The sequence below is a fragment of the Leopardus geoffroyi genome, chromosome E3 (assembly GCF_018350155.1).
Source record: "Leopardus geoffroyi isolate Oge1 chromosome E3, O.geoffroyi_Oge1_pat1.0, whole genome shotgun sequence".
Taxonomy (NCBI): Eukaryota; Metazoa; Chordata; class Mammalia; order Carnivora; family Felidae; genus Leopardus; species Leopardus geoffroyi.
In genome coordinates this window covers 13752780-13778837 of record NC_059340.1, presented here as the reverse complement: position 1 = coordinate 13778837, position 26058 = coordinate 13752780, and the positions used below count along the sequence as shown (strand labels likewise).

The 26058-nt window shown below is 47.5% G+C and overlaps 1 protein-coding gene across 7 annotated transcripts in view; it reads right to left on the bottom strand.

The window, feature by feature from the left end:
• AUTS2 (activator of transcription and developmental regulator AUTS2) overlaps positions 1 to 26058 on the bottom strand; it is a 1121759-nt gene that overhangs the window by 11241 nt on the left and 1084460 nt on the right. For 3 of the 7 annotated variants that reach the window (XM_045461460.1, XM_045461465.1, XM_045461466.1), the window contains 8 exons: positions 18497 to 18968; positions 16548 to 16801; positions 15274 to 15515; positions 13504 to 13548; positions 10331 to 10426; positions 7837 to 7908; positions 6595 to 6624; positions 4809 to 4880 (listed from right to left, as the gene is read on the bottom strand). In XM_045461460.1, the coding sequence (XP_045317416.1) occupies positions 4809 to 4880; positions 6595 to 6624; positions 7837 to 7908; positions 10331 to 10426; positions 13504 to 13548; positions 15274 to 15515; positions 16548 to 16801; positions 18497 to 18968 (1283 nt within the window). The remainder of the gene's footprint in view (positions 1 to 4808; positions 4881 to 6594; positions 6625 to 7836; positions 7909 to 10330; positions 10427 to 13503; positions 13549 to 15273; positions 15516 to 16547; positions 16802 to 18496; positions 18969 to 26058) is intronic. The other 4 variants (XM_045461461.1, XM_045461462.1, XM_045461463.1 and 1 more) reach the window with 4 other exon arrangements.

The following is a 26058-nucleotide window of genomic DNA, read 5'->3' as shown; positions in this document are numbered from 1 at the left end:
CAGTGTTCCGTCTGTGAGGTCATACGGCCTGAGGAATAAAACCGTTGATTCAAACTCGCCACCACTCCGAAACAGTTTATTATTCGCTGTAAAGGCCCATTTTAGCAAGTTTTTAAATGATAGTATTTCAAAGCTCATTTTATTAGGAATTCTGCATGAATAATCTGCTGTGCAAATTAATCGTTAATGACTCTATGCTGTACTCTAATAGATCACAGTACATTAGTAACGGGAAGTTATGATGAAATATTTGCACGCTACAAGCTAATTTTCAGATGCTCATTGTTACATATTAAAACAAAAACAAAAACAAACAGCAACAAAGCAGGGGTACTCATTTAACGAACAGGGGTCTTTTTCTTGCCCCTGCCCCACGACTCCCTGAGGAAGAGATCAGCCGGTGAACCATCGAGAACTTCTCGTTTTTTGTTTTTGTTTTTGAGAGACAGCAGAGAGAGAGGGAGAGAGAATCCCATACAGGCTCCACGCTGTCAGCGCAGAGCCCGAGGTCCTCGACATAAGCTTGAACTTACGAACTGTGAGATCATGACCTGAGCCGAAACCAAGAGTCAGATGCTTAAGCGACTGAGCCACGCAGGCACCGCCACAACTTCTCCTCTTGCGAAGCACTTGCCATCAGCTGCCATCGCTCTGTTTCCACCCAGTTATATGTATCCACCCTCAAGCTACTCTCCGTTCACCTTCCTGGAAGGCTGTAGAAACTGGCTCACCGTTTCCTCCCTTCTGCACTGTGGCGTCATTCTTCAGGCCAGTAGCGGTCTCAAATACGGGGTTTTCTTTTTTAAAGAAGATTTTTTTAATGTTTGTTTATTTTTGAGAGACACAGAGTGCGAGCAGGGGAGGGGCAGAGAGGGAGGGAGAGAGGCAGAGAATCTGAAGCAGGCTCCAGGCTCCGAGCGTCAGCACAGAGTTGGACACGGGGCTCAAGATCATAAACTGCGAGGTCATGACCTGAGCCGAAGTCGGACGGTTAAGTGACGGGGCCACCCAGGCGCCCCTCAAAAATGGGGGTTTCAGAGTTGCCCCACCTTCTTAATCCTCAGCAACCTTCTCTCTGAATCTCATCCCTCCCCTGATGAGCATCAACCCCCCCCCCCCGGCGGGGGGGGGGGGGCTGGAGGCTCCATGCTTCCCTCTCTGTGCCCGTCCCCCTGCCCGGCCCTCCCTGCCCGCCAGGCTCCCATCCTTCACGGCCCTTCGCCTGATTCTGACCCACTCCTCCAACCTCTGCCACCCGACTGACGCTCACAGTCCATTTGGGACTGTACCACCTCAAACTCCCTCGTGTCTGCCCTGAGCACAGCCCCGTCCCACTGTATACTAACGTCAACAGGAGGCCTCTGGGCTAGCTTGCGTGAGAATCCGGGACGACCGAAGTACGCCCTTCCCTCACCCACTCATCCGCTGTGCCCGCTCGAGATGAAACGTCTCTGATCACTTCCAGCCGGAAGCGGATAGCACGTTCCATAGCTTCTCATGTGTACGTGGGTATGGTCGCTGGAGAGTGCTGGGCAACTAGACAGCAGGGCGGGTGAGGGCCCTCTGAGCCTGGCACCCGAAGTAATCTGCAGGTGGTATTTGGGGAGTACTAACAGAATGAGGAAACGCCCACTACAGGCAAGGGGACAATGCCATTTCTGCACAAATCCACAGGGCAGGAATAGCCAGACCCCAAACCCGAGCTTCTAATTTACTATAAATCCTTGAAAACCTTCTGAGTGCCTCTTTTAATTTGGTTGCCAGATTATGTGGTGCTAATACTGCACGGTACACAACACAGCACATTAACCACAACTTAGGTCCACGAAGCCATCCAAGTGGATGAGCCATCCAAGAGCTCGCTGGGAAGGGGAGATGAGCAGCCGTCTTCGTGTGCAAGACGGCTTCCTAATTGAATTGAGATAATGAAGGTTTTAGTCGCCGGGGACACCTTCACGGGGAGGAAGTTGCTAAAGTAGCACACACAGCACCCTTCATCGCTTGTAACCGAAGGAGCTACGAGGAGGGTTGAGTCTCACCTACCGATCCGCTAATCGCCGTCATCCAGAACAGAAAGGGAACTGGCCTGAGTGTCAAAATTTAGTCAGCGCCCTAAGCACGCAGATTTGCTAAACCATCAGGTTTCTAATTAAACCTTGCCTAACAATAAAATAAAAGTGAGCAAAACTCACTGACGGGACGTTAGGGGAAAGAGCAGGAGAGCAGGTACTTGGCACCGAAGCAAAATAGCTTAGTGACCTCATTTCTTGAGGTCGGCTTTTTAACTTTTAGCTAGGTTGTTGTCGTCGTTTTAAATCATTTAATCATTAAAAAAGAAAACAGGGGCGCCTGGGTGGCTCAGTCGGTTGAGCGGCCAAGTTCAGGTCAGGTCGTGATCTCACGGTTCGTGAGTCTGCGTCTCCCTGTGTCTCTGCCCCTCCCCTGCTTGGGGTCCCTCTCAAAATAAATGAAACAAAACAAAACAAAATATTTCTGTGACAACCAGCTCTCCCTCCTTTATTTATCAGCTTTTTTTTTTTTTAAGTTATTTATTTATTCAGAGACAGAGCCAGCGAGCAGGGGGCGGGGCAGAAAAAGAGGGAGGGAGGGAGAGAGAGAGAGAGAGAGAGAGAGAGAGAATCCTAAGCAGGTTCTGCACTGATGCAGGGCTCGAACTCAAGAATAGCAAGATCATGACCTGAGCTGAAACCAAGCATGGGTTGTCTAACTGACTAAGCCACCCAGGTGCTCCTATAGGCTTCGTATTCTCATGGAGGCTGTTAGCACTAAATGCTTGTTCATGAAAAAATGGATTAACTGAAGCTTACTGGAATTACTTGGTTGGTCGTCTTCTCCCAGTTTTCTAGGCACACTTACACAGACATTAAATCTGAACTTGTCAGTTATTTCTGTTACAACTATGTCAGCTAGTGATGCCTTATCTGGTCTCCTGCAGAAGGCTCTTGACCCTATCACGAACCACGAGATCATGACCTGAGCCGAAGTTGGACGCTTAGCTGACTGAGCCACCCAGGCGCCCCTCAAATATGGGGGTTTCAGAGTTGCCCCACCTTCTTAATTGTCAGCAATCTAATGGCTAGAACGTAAATGGCTAGAAAAGTGGAATGTAGTATTCATCTGTGTGACGAAAATACAGCCAAAAGAAGCAAAATAATCTGCAGGGTAACGGGCCGGAGGTGGTTCTGACAGGTACTGTTTTCTAACCTGTGTCACTGGTCATCAAGATGACTAATGAGAGTGTTAAAAGGTCACTGCGAACCAAACACGACGTCTGAAAGAGAAATTCTTTTTTTATTTTTTTAGGTTTCTTTTTTTTTAATGTTTGTTTATTTTTGAGAGGGAGAGAGAGAGCGCATAAGCAGGGGAGGGGGAGAGAGAGAGAGAGAGAGAGAGAGACAGACACGGAATCAGAAGCAGGCTCCAGGCTCCGAGCTGTTAGCACAGAGCATGATGCGGGGTTCAAACCCACGAACCACGAGGTCATGACCTTGAGCTGAAGTCAGACACTTAACCAACTGAGGCACCCAGGCGCCTCAAGAAATTCTTAATGCCACATGTTGCTGATGGAAGCTTAGTAGCATCACATAGGGTCTAAAGGGCTTATCAGCTTCTCAAAGTCATAAAATGAAACCAATGCGCCAAATCTTACAGAAATGAAAACTTCCATGTGTGGCTGTTCCCAGACACTCTGTTATTTTCTGTATAAACACGTGGTTGCTATAATTAGATTACCCCTTTTTTCAGGATTTAATCTAATTTGGATCAATATGATGACAAAATCCTCTAAAAGGAAAAAAAAAAAAAAAAACAACAAACCATCAGGGAGTTCTTGGTTTATTCCTATTTTATCATTTTATTGGTGGTTTCCCTAATTAATAGTAAGATTTCCTAATAGCATCTTCCTGCCAGTGGATCTTTTTTTTTTTTTTTTGTTATATGAAATTTATTGTCAAATTGGTTTCCATACAACACCCAGTGCTCATCCCAAAAGGTGCCCTCCTCAATACCCATCACCCACCCTCTCCTCCCTCCCACCCCCCATCAACCCTCAGTTTGTTCTCAGTTTTTAACAGTCTCTTATGCTTTGGCTCTCTCCCACTCTAACCTCTTTTTTTTTTCTTTTTTTTTTTCTTTTTTCCTCCCCCTCCCCCATGGGTTCCTGTTAAGTTTCTCAGGATCCACATAAGAGTGAAACCATACGGTATCTGTCTTTCTCCGTATGGCTTATTTCACTTAGCATCACACTCTCCAGTTCCATCCACGTTGCTACAAAAGGCCATATTTCATTTTTTCTCATTGCCACGTAGTATTCCATTGTGTATATAAACCACAATTTCTTTATCCATTCATCGGTTGATGGACATTTAGGCTCTTTCCATAATTTGGCTATCGTTGAGAGTGCTGCTATGAACATTGGGGTACAAGTGCCCCTATGCATCAGTACTCCTGTATCCCTTGGGTAAATTCCTAGCAGTGCTATTGCTGGGTCATAGGGTAGGTCTATTTTTAATTTTCTGAGGAACCTCCACACTGCTTTCCAGAGCGGCTGCACCAATTTGCATTCCCACCCCACCGACAGTGCAAGAGGGTTCCCGTTTCTCCACATCCTCTCCAGCATCTATAGTCTCCTGATTTGTTCATTTTGGCCACTCTGGCCAGTGGATCTTTAGAAGCTGTTTACATGCCTCCTCCCTCCACCCGGAGATCCCCCCCCCACCCCCCGCCCCCGCCCCATGCTCCTGTCCCCCTGCCCCCTTCCCCCGCCAGACCAGGAAGGCAAGACTGACCTTGACTTTCTGTTGGTGGTGGTAGATTTGCCAGGCGATGTGAACATGCATAGCACACCACTTCCCTGGTTTCTGGAACAACAAAGAGCAATGTGGTCACAAGGAGACCTTCCAGAGAACAGCATCTCCCAATTCCTTCAGAGCTTTTCAGCAGATGTTGGCTGCAGACGCTCTTTTTCACGGCCCCGTTGTGCTCAGTCCCCCCTTCAAGTGCCCTCTCTTAGCGGCTGCCCAGGGCCCAGGCCTCAGGGAACCCCGGTCCGCTCTGCCCCTCCTCCCTTGGGGCCCGAGCTGGAAGCCACTGCTCAGAAAGCCACACTTGACGGGGACCTCCCCGGTTACCGAGCACGAGATGGCAAAAGCCCGAGCCCCACTCTGTGTCTCTTCTTTCTTTTCTGGTGCCAGCTGGCAGAGCGGGAGAGGGGGAAGCTGTACCTAACAAACGCGGCCATGCTACCATGCAAATCGGCTGTTCAGAAGAGCTAATTAGGGAGCGTCTGTGAATCGGTTCAAAACAAGAGAGGGTACAGAAGAACCCGCGTAGCCTCCCCCAACGCGGTTTTGTGTTAACCCCCAGAGCGGAACAAAGAAATTCACATTTTCATTTAAGCCCTGTTCCCACAAACGCTTCGCTAAGAGTCAACTACCCATTGGTGTTCTTGGGTGCCGCTCGTGCCCAAGTGAAAAGAGAAGAAACAAAGAGAGCTGGTTCCTTCCTGTGCTCTAGGCCTCTGCTGCCGTCACGTCTGGGAGTGTATCAAGCCATGTCTCTCAGATCAGTTCGTGTCTTGCTTTCCAAGCAGAGGAGTAACTGAGTGAGCTGTCTTACCACCCTGGAGGGAAGGGACCACCTCCTGCCAATCCGTTTGTAGTCTTGTTGCGTAACCTACTCATAAGCTCCCGACACGCGCTCAGTAACTACAGGCCAGATGAGAGGAAACGCTGCCCCATTCCTACATCGGCAAAGGACAGACGCTTCTGGTTTCTATATTAAGGAGCTGTTTCTGAAAGATATCCTTAAATCCAAGTCTGGGGTCAGTTCTCTTGTCATGAAATCATGGGTCATCTGAAATCACCTACGTGATGACACAGTTCTCCTTTGTTTCGCTTTGGAGAAATTGAATTATCTGATGAGAGGCGCCAGAAATGGGTTAAGTGTAGCTGGAAATCTATCCATCCATCTTCCATCCGACCATCCCCCTCCCCAGTAAGTCAGCGTTTATTCAGAGGTCATCTCTTGGCCACTCTCCAGACCACTCAAGACATTAACAAAACTAATGCTTAGTATGTCCCTCTTCTGCACCAGAGAAATAGGTTGAATGGCTCTGAGGGTCAACATCACGTACCACAGAAGGAGGCAGCCACCAGCCCAGATAAACAGATGGATCGATTGATCGATCTATCGATCTATCTGTCTATCTATCTATCTATCTCTTCTAGGTGCGGGAGAGACAGCAGAGCTCAGTGAAATCCTAATTTCTGCCTTTAGCTGAAGACTTCCCACGTACGTTCCCACTAGTCAAGCTTTCAGCAGCCCTACCAACAAGATACGGTGCCTCAGTTGAATGTTCTGTTTGCTTTCCCTCAATGGCCTGGCTTCCTCCAACACTCAAAGCAACACAATGTGGGCCATTTCCAATTACACTACCTGAAAAGCCCAGCCACTCTCCTCCCAACATTTTATTCCAACGTTTCTATGGCTTGTTTCCTTGTAATGGATTTGTATTTTTAACCCGCAGGGAGTCAAACAGAGGTTGCAAAACAGTTCTAGAAGAAGCTCTCTTACCCTTAACATAGGTCTGAAAGGATCTGTCAACTGTGAAGAGAAAATGACAACTCGGTTACATGCCTGTCACTCAAACAATTGCTCTAATTAACAAATTTGTAGTGCTTCATTAGGAGGGGAAATTAAAATGTTAGAATTTTACTTTTAAATGAAGCCCTTTTAGAGAATAATTAACCCATTTTCACACAATCAAAAGTGCCAAGCGTCCCTTCCCCCACTTCACAAGCCTGGGCACGTCCACGCTGACAAGCCCCCCGACCAAGTTTAATCAATAGCAATTTGCCCTCCGGCAACATGATTTGCTCACATTACACATCTGAACAGCCCTTCTAACCACACCGCCTGGGTTCTAAGGGAGGACGGCCTCCGGACCGTAGGCCTGGGTACCCAGGGGTTTCTGGGAGAGCTGTCCTCTCCAGACGTAAGGTGGAACCAACGCATTCCATGTGATGACCGCACACTACTTAGAGGTATTACACACTTTTGAAAGGTTCACTAAACATCGTAAAAATACTTATGTAGCTAGCTCATTTTTAACTTCTACCTAACTCTGGTCATCAGTTTCTGACTGCCCCTTAGCCAGGGAAGAAGACGATATTGTAAAAAAGTCACCGTCTGTCCACATTTACTATAAAGCCAAACGTAAGTAACAACCCATGAGACAAGACTGCATCTTTTGTAGAACTTCCAATTGTTTTTGAGAGGCGGTGGAGGTGTGCGTTGTGAACGAGTGACATAACCAAAGCGCGAGGGACATTTGACTCAGGTCAGAGGAGGATTCTGCATTACAAGTAGGGGCCAGGAGCGCTATTGGGGTTGGGGGGGGGGTGCGGGGGAGAGGGTCCTGTGACTTCCAGGAAGAAAAGTGCTTCATGCTTTTCCATTCAAAACATTTTACAGTTACTTCTTTGGTGAGAAAATGTAAGGAGACGTAGACAGAGAAGATTGGTCAAACAGAAACTACACAAGCTGATAGTGCCCACTTCCTGGGCTTGGACCACAAGCCATTTGTCTTCTCCCCTGCTGGCGAGTTGCTCCCCTTGTGTCATCAGCCACAAGGGAGCAGGGGAGATTTTGTTCTCTAAGAGTGACTGGCATTTTCTTGCACAAACTAGAAGGAACAGCTCCCACGGCAGCTCGCTCAGATGGGCTGAGGAAGGTGCGTGACCCGGGCCGGCTGGCCCGCAGAAACAAACAGGCCCTGGCGTTACCTGTGACCGAGCCTGACTTTCTTCTACGTACCCTCGGGTCCTTCTGGAGCAGAGTGTGCGGGACGGTCCCGGGTCGAGCAGCAACATCGATAGGGTTGGAGGTCTACAAATTAATCAGACCACAGCTTAGGAGGCATAGAACACATGACCTGAAAAGCAAGATCTTTCTTTTCCTTCTAAAATATGCAAGTCAAACGTCGATTTCGTTTGTTTGTTTCATTCTGGAAGACGAGAGTTCACAGAGGCGTCTCCCCCAGTTGATCACACGTGTTCTTCAAGAGGACCCGCTCCCTAGTTCCTCCGGGGACCCTGACCCGACTTTGCCCTGTCTAGGGAAGGCCTCCAAAAGCGGAGACGTGGACCACGTCACTTCTCACCGCAATGAGCGGCACAGGACCAAAGAGAAGAAACATGTGAGAGCAATGCCCCCAAATCCATCTTCTTCTGAGACACGGACGGCCCTGTCACCGTGTCTTTTGCGTTATCACCAAGCACTCTAAGAACTGCTTGCGTGAACGTCGCGGCCATTTCGCTGTAGCAGGTGCCCCTCCTCGGAATCACTGCAAGTGTTTCACAGACATTAAGCTAACTCTAAATTTTAACCGGCAGACAATAACAAGGAATTACGCTCAGTCATTACTCGTTAGCAGGGGTAGAGATGGAACAAGCGGGCCTGATTCAGGGACTGCACAGATCTCCTATTCACTGATTCCTACGGTAATTCGGCTTCATCTTTCCGAAACCACCACCATTCTTGGATGTCATTCGTAACAATAACCTTATCCACAGGCTTGTGTCCTTTGAATTTACAGCAACGACAAAAAAGCCTACTTCTGGCGCTCGCAGTCCCTACTATCTGGGGGGATGGGGGAGTTCAGGACATGTTTCCCCAGGTATCTCATTGCAGAAAGCACAACTTCGAGGACTCCCCTCCCACCAGAAGGTACCGCGGGTGGGAAAAGAGCTCAAGCTTAGGCACAAAGCTTGCCTATAAGGAGAAGGGAGGGGAGGGGGAAGCATGAAAGAAAGAAAAGCAGTCAGCTGCTGTACAACTAACAATTAAGCTGGAGTTGTTAACAGCCTGATTTGCATACATATGAAGAACTCCGCTAATGAACTGCAATCTACATATTCAATCAGTAAGATGGCCTGGAAAGGCCTATTTCAACACCAAGAGAGACACTTTCTTGCCCAGATGTAGTTTTCTGTGTGATTGGATAATTGTGAGTGAGGGAAATAGTCTAATTTATTAAATGACCTAGCAGTCTGTTTGGAGAGGCACTGGAGAGTTGGTGCAGCCCAGAGGGGACAGACCAGGGCCCAGGGTGTGAGGGTGCAGGGAATGGCAGACGGGGGAAGGGGTTGGAAAATCATTGTCATTTCATCCCAAGACAGGAGGGTTTCACAGGGCCATCACGCAAGTCCCAGGTATGGATAGCCCGGCCTATAAGCCACAGTTCCAAGCAGATAAATGTCACTTCTGAGGTGTACCTCGTCCTACCCCCAATGCTTTTAAATATCTTTTCCTGTTTCTAGTTTTATGACAACGTGCCTCTAGAAAGGCAAAATGCGCTCATGCTGGAAGTCCCTGGCCCCAATCTGGTGTCTTCTCTTAGAAATGAGATCGGGAAAAATAAACCAATAAAAAGGAAAACCAAAAACCACACACAGCAAACTTTCCTACTTAAAAAGTCTGAGGACGGTTACTAACATAACTGCATTTCGCTTTTGTATAAAAATCAAGAAGGGGCGGTGATAAAGTCGCATAAGGGCAGAGTGTTCTGAGAACGACTCCTCCCTACTGACCTTCAGAGAAAAGCCTAGCCCCAGATGAGTAGGCTAACACTGACTAGGTAGAAACGAGTTTAGTTATTTAAAGGGCAAAAGGTTAATTTCCCATGAGGCTGTTGGTCTTGACCTTGGTAAGCATGACCACGGCTGAGGGAGGACTGAAGCAGGGTAGAGCCAGAATTTGCAGACAGACAGGGCTCAGGAGCAACATGGGGAAGAGGGAGCAGAAGCGTCTTCCCCTCACACAACTGGAAGGATGCAATTTTAGTTTGGAATTGTTCTCTTCCTGTCTCTTACGATCAGTCAAGGCTCAGCTTTGCCTCTTTGCTCGTAACATGTAACTCAAGGACAACTTGGTGCACACATACCTGACGTTTCATACATTTCCTGACCAGAAGCTTATGTCCACAATACTGGCAATAAAAATATATATACGTATTCTGTATATTTTCAAGAGTATAGGAAATCGCGGCTCAGCTGAGATTACAAGGATAATACAGATTGAAAATGCAATTCGGGCTGAGGTTTAAAACTCAGAGAGAGGGCTCGCAAAGAAAAACCCCAAAAAACCCAAAAAACCAAACCAAACAAAAACGTCGCTCTAATCCCAGTGGTCACTTCGGATTGGGAAGATTAGTCACTGGCGGGCGACAGGATGCAGAACCCACCCGCACGCCTAGCCTGGGGCTCGGCTGGTAAGGATGCTTGCCTATTTCCACGGTAAGGTTTCTTACCTTCGGCTGAAATGCTCCTTGTAGTGAACCAAAAGGACCAGTGGGTGGAATCATAGGGGGGATGCCCGATACTGCAGGAGGGTAGGAATGGAAGAGCTGTGGCCAAAGACGGAGAGGGGAAAAAAAGATTTTAGTAGGAGGCAAATGATATATTCCAATTCCCTTCCCATAGAACGACATCAACATTAGCAAGCCAGATAATCTCAGTTTGATGCTATTAGTCAAGAAGCCAGGATGAAATGATCACACAGATGTGCCATGAATGCTTAACTTAAAAAGTTAAAAGTAGTTCAGAATCAATCAGCCAACAAATGATGTCCCAGATGAGGACATCATTAGAAAGGGAGCTTTTCTAATTATTAATTGTTAAATCGGATAGAAGACCTAAATGGTTTGAGATTTTAATGTGCATCAAAAACAGGAGGGGTGCTGAGCCAAATAAGATGCCCGGAAAATTACAAGTTAATTAGAAAAAGGAAAAAAAAAAAAAAAGAAAAAAAAAAAGAAAAATTAGGGAAAAAGGAAGAAAAAGAAGCAACTCTTTATGAGTTCCAGGATTTTATACCATTAAAACTCAATTAGTAATTTTAGATTTTTAATAGTTTGAGGAAATGAGAAAATATGCACAGTCCTTGCTTCATTACGTTGTTCCAGAAGTGGCAGTTTCAGAGGACAATTTAATTGTCTCATCTCAAATGATGACAAATATTTGTGGGAGGGTAAAAACGAAACGATTCAGTGTGCACTTACAACGGAGCTACTGTTTTCTAGAAGGTGGACAAGCTCACTGGGGGCTACCCAAACCCAGCCCTTGCTGTGTCCGACCACTCAGTGCAGGGAGAAGAATGATTCTGAATTAAGAATATGAATTTTCTGGAATTACGAGGACACGATGGAGGAAAGAAATATGCAGCAATACTGAACACAAGGCACAGACATCGTTTCCTCCTTCTAGAAATTGAGTATTTCCGAGATCCCACTGCTCCGATTCCATTTACTTTGATCAAACCACCACACAGACATTTAAGTCACGGCCCACCTTTCGGGTTGCGTAAAATGTCAAAAACACAATAATAAGAACTCAAGCTTTTCCTAAGGATGCCTTTCTGTTAGCTATTTCTAGGTAATGGCTGAAATGCCCATTTTGCAATCCTGTTTTCAGGGCACATGCTTTTCTGTGGGTCTTTATTTCATTTTGCTCCCTTCAATGATGCAGCAAAGTTTTTCAGACTAATTGATATTGAACTAAATCCACTTAAACAGTGATTGCAAGCCAAGTGCCCTCATTTAAAACTACTTTTAAGTCTAAAATTGTGTTTTAGATACTTGAGCGCATTCCATCTTAATTCCCCTTATAACGTCCTAATCCCCAAAGCAGGGGAGACTAAGTACTTCATACATTATCCACTATAACTAATAAAATGAAATAACCCTCCCCCAGTATACTGTATGGAGCAGTGTAATTAAATACATGCCACACTAAAACACACTCAAGTCTCTAATACTCCGCCTCTCGGTGGGTATATTTCCTTTAACGTTTTCAATACAAAAATTAGATATTTTCATCATTGTCCTTCTGCTGTTATAGTCCATGACTGACCCTCTTAGAATACGGTCCCCTATTCTGGACTCCCCACCCCCCCCTTGGATGAAAAATCTGAAGTACCTAAGTAATAAAACATACACCTGCCGGAAATTCAGGCCCCCGGGCTTACTCTCTATCGTACTTCTAGGACCGCCGGTGGCACACGCATGTAGGAAGGCTCTACACTTTGTCCAGATTTACTCAGAAGTAAATCTGAGCCACTGGCTGAGCACGCTAAACTGTCTCTAGGAATGACTTCCTTAGCTAGTCCTTCGCTGAAATCCACAAACACAAAGGGCAGAAATCTGATGACCCTTAAGGACGGCACCACTCGCGGGACAGCGCTTAAAGAGGAAGCCCAGGCGTCTGCTGCATTTTGCACGTCCGTTTAAAAAAAAAAAAAAAAATGCTTTCGTATCACAGTGCTGTGAGCAGAAAGTGCCAGAACAACGTGGGGCTCCGGCACTCGGATATACTTTCCGCATCTCTTCCTGAGGAGGCTCCCTCACGTTATGTCTGCACGTCTCTAGAGTAACTGATGCTTAATTGATTTCTAATATCGTGCAGGTTTGACTTCTCGGCTGGCTACATTCTGGACTAAGGCAGTGTCTGATTATCTGGTTCAGAGTAGGAATGAGCTCACAGGCTTTGCTGATCTACTGAGGAGCACTTCTTTCCAAGCAAGCATAGGTGAGGACGGATGGACAACGTGGCTACAAGAAATTACTCCTCTTCTTTCTTTCTGGTGTCGCTTGAAAAATATGAATAAACCACTGAGCAAAGAAACTTGCAAAATTTCAGGTAAGAAGGATGCAGTATTCACTCCATAATCAAAATATCATGGTAAGATGTACAAGGTGTTTGTCTTAAAAGATATATAAGTAAAGCCCTCGTCTCACGTCTCAACTGAAATGTATCCAAATAGGCTGGTGCCGATTTCAGTTCTAGAACCGTACTCTTTAACGTGGCATAAGAGAAAAAATTTTTTTGTTACATAAAGAAGAATGAGGCTAAAGGGGAAAAACCATGTATTTCAATCTTAGGACCCTCTTTTACTGAAATGATAGTTTTTGGTTTTGGTTGTAACAAGCCCAGGAGAACACGACCAGCCACGTGGGAGAGGGGTCTACATTTAGTCAGGAGGAAATGAGAATCTGCTTTTGGAGGACTTAGGAGTCAAAAAAGACGAACGACATTCTGTTCGGAAGAAATACTTCACGTTGGATTCTGGGAAATCTGTGTTAAGGATGTTTTGGGCGATTCCTGAAATCCTGTGATTCCAGGGTCTCCTGCGGCCACAGTGATTCAAGTGCAGACCCCCCACTTTGAGGACAGACGCCTGGCTCGCAGTGAGGTTCACCTGTGCTTTAAGGTGTCAGGCGCGCTAATGATCTTTTGATTCGGAAGAGGATACTGCATCTTTACCAGAAGCAAACGTCACAAAAGCAAGCATCCAAAGTGACGAGGCGCAATGGGAATTCTCGCAAAGATGATTAAGGAAGGCTGCTAGTCATTTACTGATCTGTGGCAAGAGGACAAAAATGGAAAAGCAGTTACATTGAATGTGTAGCATGGTAACAAGACTCACACTGTGCCGGTAGAATGGGTCAACTTTTGTAGGGTATTTGTCAAACTGTAAAGGGATCAAAGCAAAAGCTAGTTACTTAAAGAGTCTACATTTCTGTTCACGGCTTCGGCGGAGGCAGCCCTGAGCGAGCTTCTCCGCCGTTAATTAGGCTGTCAACAGACTCCACGACCTCGTTGTACGTGAGAAACCGTTCTCGACTCCTGAGTCCCTCCGACAAGACAGGGGAAACCAAAGTGAAAACCCAGACGGTGCATTGCGGTCCTGGCCACACCGGAGAGTCATTTCGGTCTCCATTTAGAGACCGGCATAAACCAGACCTTGAAACTGGAGAAAAGGGGCAATTATTCAGATACATCAAAGAGAAGCGAGCATTTGGTCTGATTTATCCAGAGAGTTCCCTCCATTTCCATCTTCCTTGTGGCTGAAGAACTGTATGTTCAGCCACCTGCTGAAACGTATTAGACCCAAATATAAAGGAATCTGGGAGAGGTCTTGGAACTTTTCTTTTGAGCAGAAAAGAGTATCCCACCGCTTCCTCTAAATAACGTCAACGTCCTGGTGCTACAACCCCCCCTTAGTTAGATTTGATTTAACAGCCCACTCAGGCTGCCATAAACTCTTTCCCCAAATATTAAGCCCTTAAAAAAACGTAACTGTTGAGAAGGACAACAATTCATCCAGAAGAAAAAAAAAAACATACAGGATTTACTATAGGAAAACATTTTGGTCCCAAGGCCTCATCTCTAATGTTCTCCTAAATAAAACTTACAAGATAAACTTTAAAATTCCATCTTTAAAAACATTAAGTAGAACAAAATGGGAGGGGGAGGGAGGAGAGGACGCAAAGTTTGGTGAAGGGCGCACCTCTTAAAATCACGGAATTCAAATCTATTCTCGCCATGCCGACACTAACTGCCTTCAAATCAAGTATGTCCTTAAATATGAAAAATTAAGTCAGTAAAACACTCTAATACTCACTGTGGCAGACAGGGCTCTATCTCAGAATACTTAGCACCCTAATATGGGACTGTTTGTTACAGTTTGTAAGTTAAAAAAGAAAAACAAATCCCAGGTGGCTCATCCAGCAAGGGCCAGCCCCGGGTCAAGACCAAGATCACGTCCTTGGCAATGGCAGCTCTCGTCACGGGGCCGACTTCTGCCCCTGTGGGTGCATCGCTCCCTGGCCACTTGCTGACAGAGCAGGATGCCAGGCTTGGGCACCGTCTCATGAAATACAAAAAATATAACCCCCGCCCCCAACAAAACAGGCTTGGGGAGCCCCCTGAAAGAGCAGGGGGTAACAGATACAGTCCACCTCTTCTGACGGCTCTCTCCCCTCCTCCGCCCTCCTCCTGACTCCCAGTATTCTATGAGCATCTGTTTGCTATTATTACTCGGTGCGAAGCACCGACAGATACATTTTTACACCTGGTGGCGACCCCCCCAAGGTGCTCAAAAAGGCACAACTGCCCTTGAAGAAGTTAACTACCGACACTGGCTGGGACTGCTTGGAGGGCATGTAAAATACCCTCCCCTCCGCCCACGCGCACACACAGTGCTGGCCAGAACTTGCTAGAAAGAGGCTCCTGCCTCGGGCCCCGGGTCAGCGCTGCCCGGAGCAGGGCGCACTCCCTTCTCTCCAGCCAAGACGGACGAGGCCAAAGGAGGCCCCTACGTGGCCAGCGCTCCCCACCCGGTCTCCTGTGCCCCGACGGCCCATTCCGCCCCGGCGTGCTGCACAAAAGAGAGTCGTGCTCTACTTATCCTCACATTTCTGCCTGGGGTACGCACCATGGGAGGTGCTGGCGTCGGCATGATGGCGGTGGGGGGGATGGCGTGGGGGAACGGCGTGAAGGTGTGCTGGTGCGTGTGCTGGTGCGTGTGCTGGTGCTGGTGCTGGTGCTGGTGGAACTCGGTCCGCAGGTAGGGCGGAGGGCCCAGGGAAGCCCCGCGGTCAGCACTCTGAGAGGCCAGAAAGCGTGTGTTCAGTTCCTGTCGCAAGATGTCTTGCTCTGGAAAAGAAGGAAAGGGAGAGGGTGATGCTTCCCCCCCCCCCCCCAGTGGTATCCTTTGGATAAGGACACCCGAGGCCCTGATCAGAGAGGTCGGCGGGGCCGAGGGCACCCTCGAGGGCCCCTGTGCCCCCGGATGGAAGGAAACAACCAACCGGAGGATCCTGACGCCCAGTCACAATGGGATTGCGTTCTTCCAGCCCCTAGGCTTTCGGGGACCAGGCTCCAGGCCGAACAGCCAGAGGTCAGTTTTCGGCTCTGTGACCGCCAGCTCAGGGAGCCTGGGTGTGGCGGGGGGGTGGGGATATCACCCACCTGGGTCTCAGCTCCCTCATCTACCACAGGGGGACAACATTGATGGTTCAAGGAATTAACATCGTTGAGTGTACACTGATCTCTGTTAACCTGGCTGTGTTCCCATGCCCTCGTCTTCAAGGGGGAATGTCTGCCACAGTGGGACAGCACGGCTACAGGGGCCCAAACTTGGGATACCAGCCTGGTCAATACAGGTGAGGAGAGAAGAAGCCAATATCTAAGGCTGGATTTTGTTAACACTTAAAACTCTGGGATACCTCGGAGCGAAAAGTGCATCTTCCCCTCCCAAGAACGCAGAAGGCCCTACTCCTTGAAAACAACCCCCTTAACCCAGGATGGAATTTAAAGAGACTGGAACAGAACAGTCGCGGGCCTGGTGAAGTTTCCGTCCCTCGAACGGGATGACCGGGCGTATGTAATCCGTGTTTTACCACGTAGTGCGTGGCCTTATTTGGAAAAGCCTCTGGACTTCCAACCAGCTGGCTTCCCTTTGGCTGTGTCCGAGCCTCCTGGGCTGTGCTAGGTGGGTAGGGGGCGGCGTGTAGTTCTGCCAAGCCTCAGCCCATGAAGGACCGGAGGCGGGTTCCGAGAGCCTCTACTATAAAGCAGCAGCTGGTCAGTCGATAAAACCTAGCCATGAAGGACACACAGGCAGTGGTGAGGCCCCAAGCGTGGGAGACGGGAGGGCAGGTGGGCGAGGTCGGCCCCCCCTCCTACCTGAGTAAGTGCTTCCAGCCGGGTGTCCGGGGACCTGCAGACTCCCTGAAGTCAGAGGTGGTGGCGGAGGCAGAGCCGTGGGAGGGGCGAACATATTGGGGTGATGTGAGTGTGCGGGGGGCTGGAGGGTGGGTGTGAAGCTGTGCAAGGGGCTGTGGTTGGGCAGTGAGAGGGGGAACGGGGAGGCCGAAGGGTGGTGAGAGATGTGAGGCGGGGCGGGCTGAGTCTTTGCTGGGGTGCTGCTTCTGCTACTGCTGTTGGAGTGACCAAAAAAAAAAAAGGAAAGAAGGAAAAAAGAGGTAAGCAATTTATTTTCTCAAAAAAAAAAAAAAAAAAAAAGAATCCTATCTCACTGCCCAAAGCCGTGCAATGCTTTTTCCTGCTCCTTCTTTATAGACCCTCCCTCAGGCCCACAAGAAGCCTCTGCTAAAATCATAACCACAGGGGCGCCTGGGTGGCTCAGTGGGTTGAACGTCTGACTCTTGGTTTCGGCTCAGGTCATGAGCTCATGGTTTGTGGGATCGAGCCCCGCACTGGGCTCTGCACTGAGGGCACAGAGCCTGCTGGGATTCTCTCTCTCCTTCTCTCTTTCCCCTGCTTATGCTCTCCCTCTCTCTCTCTCAGCGGTGAACACTTGGTGACCCGATGGCGGCCGGAAACTCACGTCGGCTCCCGCTCTGTGGCCAGATTCTCACCTCTGCCCCTAGAAACCCTGCGCCTTCTGTCCGTCCTCCACTAGCCACATTTCCTCCACTTTACAAAGATGGACGAGAACAACGGCCTGAGCTCACCCTGTCTGACTGCTGCCCCTTGATGGAGAAGCACACAGATAGGAAGGTGAACCAGGGAGCCCCTCATCACCGCTGTGGTCTGGAGGGCCACAGAAATGAACCCTGGCAGAGGCAGTTTCCTTCCCCTGTCCTAGACAGGAAAACAGCCCGCCCCCAGAACCCCCCCCCTCGGTCACGTCACAAGGAAAGCAAAGCCCTACTAGGTTAGAATTACGACCTCCGGGGCAAGCGAGGGTGGGCCAGGCTTGGCCCCACACCCGGGATTCTGTCTCCCTTTCCTCGGCGGTTCCTTCACTGAGCTACTCTGAACACTTTCCTTTGTAGTTTGGCAAAGACAAGGCAGGAGAGCCTGGATCGCCACACGGGAGCTTCTCTGTCTCCAGTCCAGCTAGCTTCTCCCACGCCCCTCTGACCCACCTTGGAAGAAGTACATCGTAACGGGAAAACCTCAACCGGAGTCCCCTGGTCCCCATCTTCCTGACTCTGGAGTTGCAGCAAATCCTCTCATGGGGGCAAAGCCCTCCCTTCTAACAATCTCCTAACGCTGGGGGCGCCTGGGTGGCTCAGTCGGTTAAGCCTCTGACTTCGGCTCAAGTCACGATCTCATAGTTTGTGGGTTCGAGCCCCACGTCGGGCTCTGCGCTGACAGCTCAGAATCTGGAGCCTGCTTCGGATGCTGTGTCTCCCTCTCTCTCTCTCTGCCCCTCCCCTGCATGTGCTCTCTCTCTCACACACAAAAATAAATAAATGTTAAAAAAAATTTTTTTTTAATCTCATAGCACTGGGTGCTGATAGGTTTCCCCTTGTGGCCTCTCTCCGGGACAGGGTGGGGAGCTCCCCTCTACACTGTGTCTTATGCACACTCCCTCCCCTTCCTGCCTTTGCGCCCCCCCCCCCAGGAGTCTCTGCAGCTGTTTTAGTTCTTCACAACGTCCTGTCTCCCCAACCCAGGCCAACCTGCCCTCTCCCAAGAGCCCCGAGCCTCACGGGGCCCTCTCCTTGTCCCCTGGTCTCTGCCTCCCGGGGAACACAGTGTCAGTGTTTGCACTGTCCTTGGGAACCCCTTCCCCACTCCTGCCAGCAGGTCCCAAAGAAGACGGCAAAAGTCAGGCCAAAACAACAACAACAACAACAACAACAAAAAAGCAGGTTGCTCACCTTAAGCTGTTGAGGCTTAAGCTACTGCTGTTGTAGGCGGACAATGGCTGGGTGAGGCTCTGGGATGAGGGATGGGCCTGCACAGGCGGGAGACTCTGGTGGAGCAGCTGGGTGGGGGACTGCGGCCTCGGCGGCCTCTGCACCGGAGGCTGAGGGGCGGGCTGAAGCTGGGCCTCTGGGGGCGCCTGTGGTGGCTGTGTGCTTGGACGTGGGGGCTGAGGCGGGGCCTCTGTGCGCCGCACCAGGTCGGGGTCTGGAGAAGGAGCTCGGGGCTGGGGTTCCGCCTGGGGCTGGGGTAGCGGCTGGGGGACCTGAGGGCAGGGGTCTTTAAGCACCACGGGCTCAAAGATGGGCTCTTTGCAACAGTCCTGGCTCTTCTCCTGGCTTCTCTCTAGACCGGATATCTTGGGGACAATCGGCCCTGCATCCTGGCTGTCATGTTCGGGCAGTGTGCCGACACCTAACTCCGGATCTGTGCGGGGTGGGGGGAGAGCAAAGACAAAACCACAGGTAATGACACGTGAGTGTGAAACGAGGAGCTGAAAGCCAAGTCCAAGCCCGGATTCCGGGTCGCACGGTCTCAATGACGCGGGATGGCCCAGGGCCGCCTCCTGGCTTCCTGTCCTCACATTACCACGTGCGGGACACGAGCACACTGTGAACAGGGAAAGACGGCCGGCCGGAGGAGGCTGCATTCCAGAAAGCAGCCTAGGCCACCAGGGTCTGAAAGTGGATGTCTTCCTTAGTCTTGACAAAACCTTTCACGCAGTAAAATTAAGAAACAATAGCCGGCAAGTTGATCTCTCCCTTTTAAAACCCATACAGTTCTCGAATATACAAAAGAGCGGTGTTTTCAAACAGCAAGTGAAGCAAATGTTATTGAACCACGCACAGATGTTCCTTCTTGGCCTTGCGTCTTCCCCCTTCCCATTCTGACTGATGAGACACACTTGACATTTACAGAAATAATTTTTTGTTTGGCAAGTGCTAAACTGTGGTCAAACGGCGGGCCTCCTCGTGCTCGCCAAGTGATCCTAGCAACGTCTGAGATCCAAGGTGCAAACATGAATTCAAGTCAATTTACAGTCAGCTATACAAAGCCAGACCTTTTAAAGGGTCCCCCACGCCCCCGGCCAGCGGAAGGGTGCAGTGCTGAATGAGGAGGCAAAATTCCTGTTATGAATTTAAAAGATCTGCTCCTCTCCAAAGCCCCAAACATCTATGCCACATCTCACAGAGTGTTTATTTGATCACTGCATAAGCCAAACTCCATAAAATCCTCTAACAGAAGAATGAAAGACAAATACGACATTAAATAGAAAGAAATGTCCCTATTGATGAGTTACGCTTTTGTATACATCGGGGAGGGGGGGCAGGGAATGACCCTTCTCACTACTTTGTGCTAAAAAAGCCATCCTTTTATTATCGCACAGCTCAGAAATAGGGAGAGAACCGATTACGATACTCTCTGAAATGAGGATGTGTTCCAGGCATTCCAAAATAAACTACTCTGGGCCCCCAGCTTTCTCTTCCAATCTCACTGGATCGAGTGTGGAAAGTACATGGTATTCTCAGTGGTCCTAGCAATTTCTGTGGATGTCCTCTTAGGTACACACACTTGCCATCTTTCTCCCCTGGAATTTGCATCAAAGTGACCCATTATTTTAAACGTTCTTTTGGTAAAAAAAAAAAAAAAAAAGAGATCAAGCCTATAACATGCACAAAAGCAGAAGCAAACTGGGTTTATAAACAAGGCACATTTTGGGGCTAATGTGACCCTGGCTATCTTTACAACTGCACGGGCAGTATGCAAAGAAAGTCCCCTCTTGGCATGTTTCAGCCACCAAAGGATAAAGCATCCAATAAGACCTCGGTGAAAAGTAATTCTAGACTCCTGGCATCCCACTCACACATATTTCCATCCAGTGCTGTCCTTCAGAGCCTTTCTGGGAAGATTTTTGCTAACGATAAGCTGAAATTTTATGAATTCCACAAACTTGAGGGCTGAGACAGAACATCAAGATTCTTTTTTTTTCTTTTTTTTAATTTGTAAGTGTTTTTATTTATTTCTGAGACAGAGAGAGACAGAGCATGAGCAGGGGAGGGGCAGAGAGAGAAGGAGACACAGAATCGGAAGCAGGCTCCAGGCTCTGAGCTGTCGGCACAGAGCCCGACGCGGGGCTCAAAATCACGAACCGTGAGATCATGACCTGAGCTGAAGTCGGACGCCCAACCGACTGAGCCACCCAGGCGCCCCATCAAGATTCTTGATGTGGACAGGCCCCGTTCAGCCCGAACTCCTAAATAAGGAGAGAAGATCCTTTATCTCCAGACATTCACACCTAGGGGCTCTGGTTGGGCTTTGCTTTCAATGTTTTTTCTATCATTTCCACAGCAAGAAATTACACGAGCTCACTGAAATACACCGGCTTCCTACAACACAAGCTGGTTAGTTAGGTCCGTGGCAGAAGCACTACCACCCCAGACATCCTAACAGGACACGGTCTAAGAGATTTTCCTCAGTGAGAAGTTCTGGATGCATAAGCAAGGGTTCTTCCCACTCTGACACTCCCGACGGCTAATTAGGATCATTATGCTTGCTATAACGGCAGGAACACATTTCTCTCCTTTTGAAGTGCTTTGTTCTCTCCAGGCTGGGAAGGTGAAGGAGAAATACATAAATATTTTCCATCTCATTAAATTTAAATTCAAATTCATGTTCCCCCGCCCCAAATCAGTGTCCAAACGAAGTTTCTCTCTGACATAAAAGAAAGTTTCATTTTTCCAAGGGACACCACCCAGAGAACATCGTTTCGATTTTCCTTATGCCGGTAAGGAAGCACATTAGAAACACATAGATAAGTGCTTCGTCTATGTACTTTGACTATATTTATCTCCTCGTTCTTTATTTAATGAGCCTCTAGAATGAGGACAACACAGCCAAGTTGGCAGGGGGCGTGGCGCAGCCTTGGGCTTGCTTCCCAAGGCTCTGTAAAGACAAAGGGGGTTGGCTTTCGTGTCTCCTCTGTTGCCCCCTTGTCACTGTCGGTTAGTACCAACCTAGACACAGCTAGAGTTAGGGGGGCGGGGAGCAGACTGGATCACCATCCTGGACAACCAGAGGGGGGTGCACAGGAATGCCGAAATCTCCCTAGTGAGCCCTGCAAATTCCTATGGGGCTATGACGAATGACTCCGGGAACCCAGAAGCCCAGAATTTCGGTGTGAGACCAGAATCTGGGAAAACCATGCATTTGAAGGTGCATACAAATGACCTGCACACCTGATTAAAATGCCAATTTGGACTCAGGAACTCTGGGATGGGGCTCCAGAGTCTCCCTTTCTATTTCCCAGGTGATACTACTGAGCCTTGGCTCTTTCTGTGAGTAGCAAGGATCTTATTATCCAATCCTCTCCGATTAGACGGCGAATGAGCCCCGAGAAGTTGGGGAACGCACTTGATGGAGGTCACCTGGCTGTTTAATGAATCAGAGGGCTTTTGTTCTAGTCCTAACTCTTGCCACCATTAATTGCTTTTTCTCTGATTTACGCATTGCTGCCCCCTCCGAACCAAAAATCCTGAACAAAGCAGGTAATGGTAAAATCCAAGAGTCCATTACAATATTTGGTACAGAGAGACAGTGCGAAGGGGTAGGAAAGCTACAAAGAGTTGCTAGAACACTTGGACTTCAGCTAAACCTGAAAGCGATCATCAGTCTGCCGATGCCCTACTCCTGCAACCCAGAAGCGAGGGTGGCAGGTTAGAAGGCTGGTAAGAACTCGGGGGCTGAGACAGTTTTATGACTCCCCATTTACATGAGTCTCTTGAGGCACAGATTAGGCGTCATGCATTTTTGTGGCTAATCGGTAATGCATTTCCTCTTCCTTTCAATTATTCAATAAATGTATCTTCCCAGTTAAGCTTTTCCATCTTGACAGTCAATTTGTCTTACTGTGCTTCTCCAAAATTGGCATGAACACATTAAAAAAAAAAATCATTTTGTATTGCTCTGTGTGCTCTGAGTTTGCCAAAGGATGAAATTTGCTGAGGTTGAAAGAAATAAGAATGTGCAAATGGACCAGTCTTATTTACAAGTGTTACTCATTACATTTTGGGGTTTTAGAATCGCCCTTCCTGTGATTATAAAAATAACACATCATGCTTATAATAAAATACATGCAAGTTAAAATGACACTGCACAGTATACAGTAAAAAGGGTGAATTTACTACATGTAAACTATATCTCAATAAACTTGACTCAGGGGCGCCTGGGTGGCTCAGTCAGGTAAGCGTCCGACTCTTGATTTCTGGCCCAGGTCATAATCTCGTGGTTTTGTGAGTTCGAGCCCCACGTTCGGCTCCGTGCTGAGAGTGAGGCTGCTTGAGATTCTCCCTCTCTCTCTGCCCCTCCCCTGCTCACACCCCTCTTTCTCAAAAATACATAATAAATAAGAAACTTTAAAAAATGTTAAAAAAAAATAACCTTGACTCAAACACAATACATTTTTTTTTTTTTTAAAGATAAGGGCAGATTAGGAAAACTCCTGTTTCCTTTCGATACACATCTGATACAAGTTCGTTGGGGAAAATGGGCCCGCGACTGTACTTTACTAGTAGAATAGAAAGCCCACAACTTCAGTGGAGGGTAATTTGGCAACACTTGGCCAAGAAACTCATGGAATTCTTTTGACTGGAGCCCTATAGACACAATGAAACAACATCATGGTTTGAATCGCAAATTTGGAAAGAAAGAGGAACTCGGACATTGGTTACGTACAAATCTGGTATATCCACAGCGTGGAAGGTACTACAGCCTGGAAAGGAATCAACTCTGTATATATCACATACGGCATAGTGCTAGCTTCTGTGAAAAACAGAAGAAAAATAATATACATTCATTTTTACTTTATGCATAAAGGAGCTCTGGAGGAGTATCTAAGATACCAGTGACAGTGGTTTCCCGTCTGGGGGCTCAGGCAGGAAAACCAGACATTTAGGGAGCGGGAGGAGGGGGAGATTATTTGACTGTATACATACATATATATTTAAATTTTTGAGTCATGTGATCATGTTACCTATTAAAAAAAAACCAATTTTTTTTAAAGTAGGCTCCACGCCCCAACCCAGCACAGAGCCCAATGTGGGTGGGGTTTGAACTCAAGACCCCGAGATCAACATCTGAGCCAGATCAAGAGCCAGACACCTAACCAACTGAGCCACCCAGGTGCCCCTTACCTATTAAAAATTTAAAAAGAAAACTGGTCATGCGTTAAAAAAGTCTGAGCATGAAAAAAAAACAAACAAACATAGCAAACAAAACTGAGAATGTGAATAGCGGTATGACCACAAATATGGAGAGTATATTTTCTGTAAGATAAAATATAACGCATGAGTTTATAATAAATTTGAAAATAAGTGGATTTTATGAAAAGATAACTACTAAAACTGACTCAAAAACAAATAAATCTGATCATAAAAGTAAACTGGAAAATGACTCAATGGTCAGTACCTTCCCTTCAACCCAGAAATATGTACCAGGTATATTTGGTGTGATAGACAATGTGGACTATACCTGTAAGAAACACAATATTCTTGTCATTGAAATCAAGAACTAACAGGGGTGCCTGGGTGGCTCAGTCGGTTAAGCATCCGACTTCAGCTCAGGTCATGATCTCACAGTCCACGAGCTCGAGCCCCGTTCGAGCCTCGTGTCATGGGCTGTCAGCCCAGAGCCTGGAGCCTGTTTCCGATTCTGTGTCTCCCTCTCTCTCTCTGCCCTCCTCTGCTGGCACTGTCTCTCTCTCAAAAATAAATAAACATTAAAAAAAATTTTTTTAATTGAAAACCAACAAAAAAAGGAAGAGGCAAAACGACTTACAAAATAATAATAATAGTCTAGCTAGAAAACACAATCAGATGAGAAATATACGTATGAGAATAAGAGCACTCAGTAAAATATGCAAATAAAAAAACTCCACACACGTTAGTAGCTTTTCTACATACCAGCAATAGTGAACAGAAAGTAAAATTTAAAAATGAGCCCCTTTATAATAACAAAAATCATGTAATACCTGGGGACAAACCTAATAAGAAAATGACAGGGCCCATAAAGTCTCAGAAATGTACCTCCAAAATGCTTTGAGAACTTCTATGTTCAAACTTCTATGTTTTATGATGAGAGGGGGGGGCGGGGAAAGAAAAAAAGAGAGAGGGAAAGAAAGAGAGGGAAAGAGAGAGAGAGAGAGAGAGAGAAAGAGAGAGAGAGAGAGAAGCAAGTCAAAGCCATGTAAGAGGTGGTTCTCCTTCGAGGATACCACCCCTAGTGGAGTTCTCAAACTCTGTGGAGTGGGATTGGCTGTCACAGTGGCTGGACAGCACTGGTGGCTCTTAGGGACATTAGAAGGACAAGGCCACACATCTCAGTTAATGTTCTAAAATCCCACTGGACATTTGCATGGCTGAAGAATCTAGAGCCTAACTCTGTTTTTGCATATGAACCCAAAATAACTTTTGTATAGTGTTAATACACTGGATTTTCCAGGAATGCAACCACTGTACGCCCCTGTGTCTGTGATGTCATGTCTTGTCACGAACAACCCACAGTTAGTTGTTCACCATTTGGGTAAATCACGACACCAATGGTATGGCTAATCCTGGCACCTGAATTATCAAGACCCACGGACCTGTATGAATCTGCTTTTGCAGCAGCCATATTTATATACCATTCTATGTACAGATTCAAACATCTGACCATTTCGTTGTCTTCTAATGTAAGTATTTACATACTTAAAATCATGTTACGCTATTATAAATTACTTGCTACTTGTTTCTCCTTTACTTTTCATTAGGGTTTTGTGTGCATTTTTTTTTTTTTTTTATTTTTTTTTTTATTTTTTTTTTTCAACGTTTATTTATTTTTGGGACAGAGAGAGACAAAGCATGAACGGGGGAGGGGCAGAGAGAGAGGGAGACACAGAATCGGAAACAGGCTCCAGGCTCTGAGCCATCAGCCCAGAGCCCGACGCGGGGCTCGAACTCCCAGACCGCGAGATCGTGACCTGGCTGAAGTCGGACGCTTAACCAACTGCGCCACCCAGGCGCCCCATTGTGTGCATTTTTAAATCATGTGTATAGATAAGAATTTGACTATATATTTTGTTCCAGAAAGTAAAAAATAAGAATACATTATGTTTTTTAATTGTTTTTTGAATGTTTGTTTATTTTTGTAGGAGAGAGAGACAGAGCATGAGCAGGGGAGGGGCAGAGAGAGAGGGAGACACAGAATCGGAAGCAGGCTCCAGGCTCTGAGCTGTCGGCCCAGAGCTCGACGCGGGGCTCGAACTCACGTACCGTGAGATCATGACCTGAGCCAAAGTCGGACGCTTAGCTGACTGAGCCACCCAGGTGCCCCTAGATGTTTCTTATATTACACAAAAAGGGCATTGGGAGTGGTAGGGTTGAGATTTGCTGTGTTATGCCCCTGTGATGAACTACTATGGTTCCAGACGTCCAATATCTTACGGCAAAATACGGTTAAGTACTTCAAAGGGTTGTAAAAATTA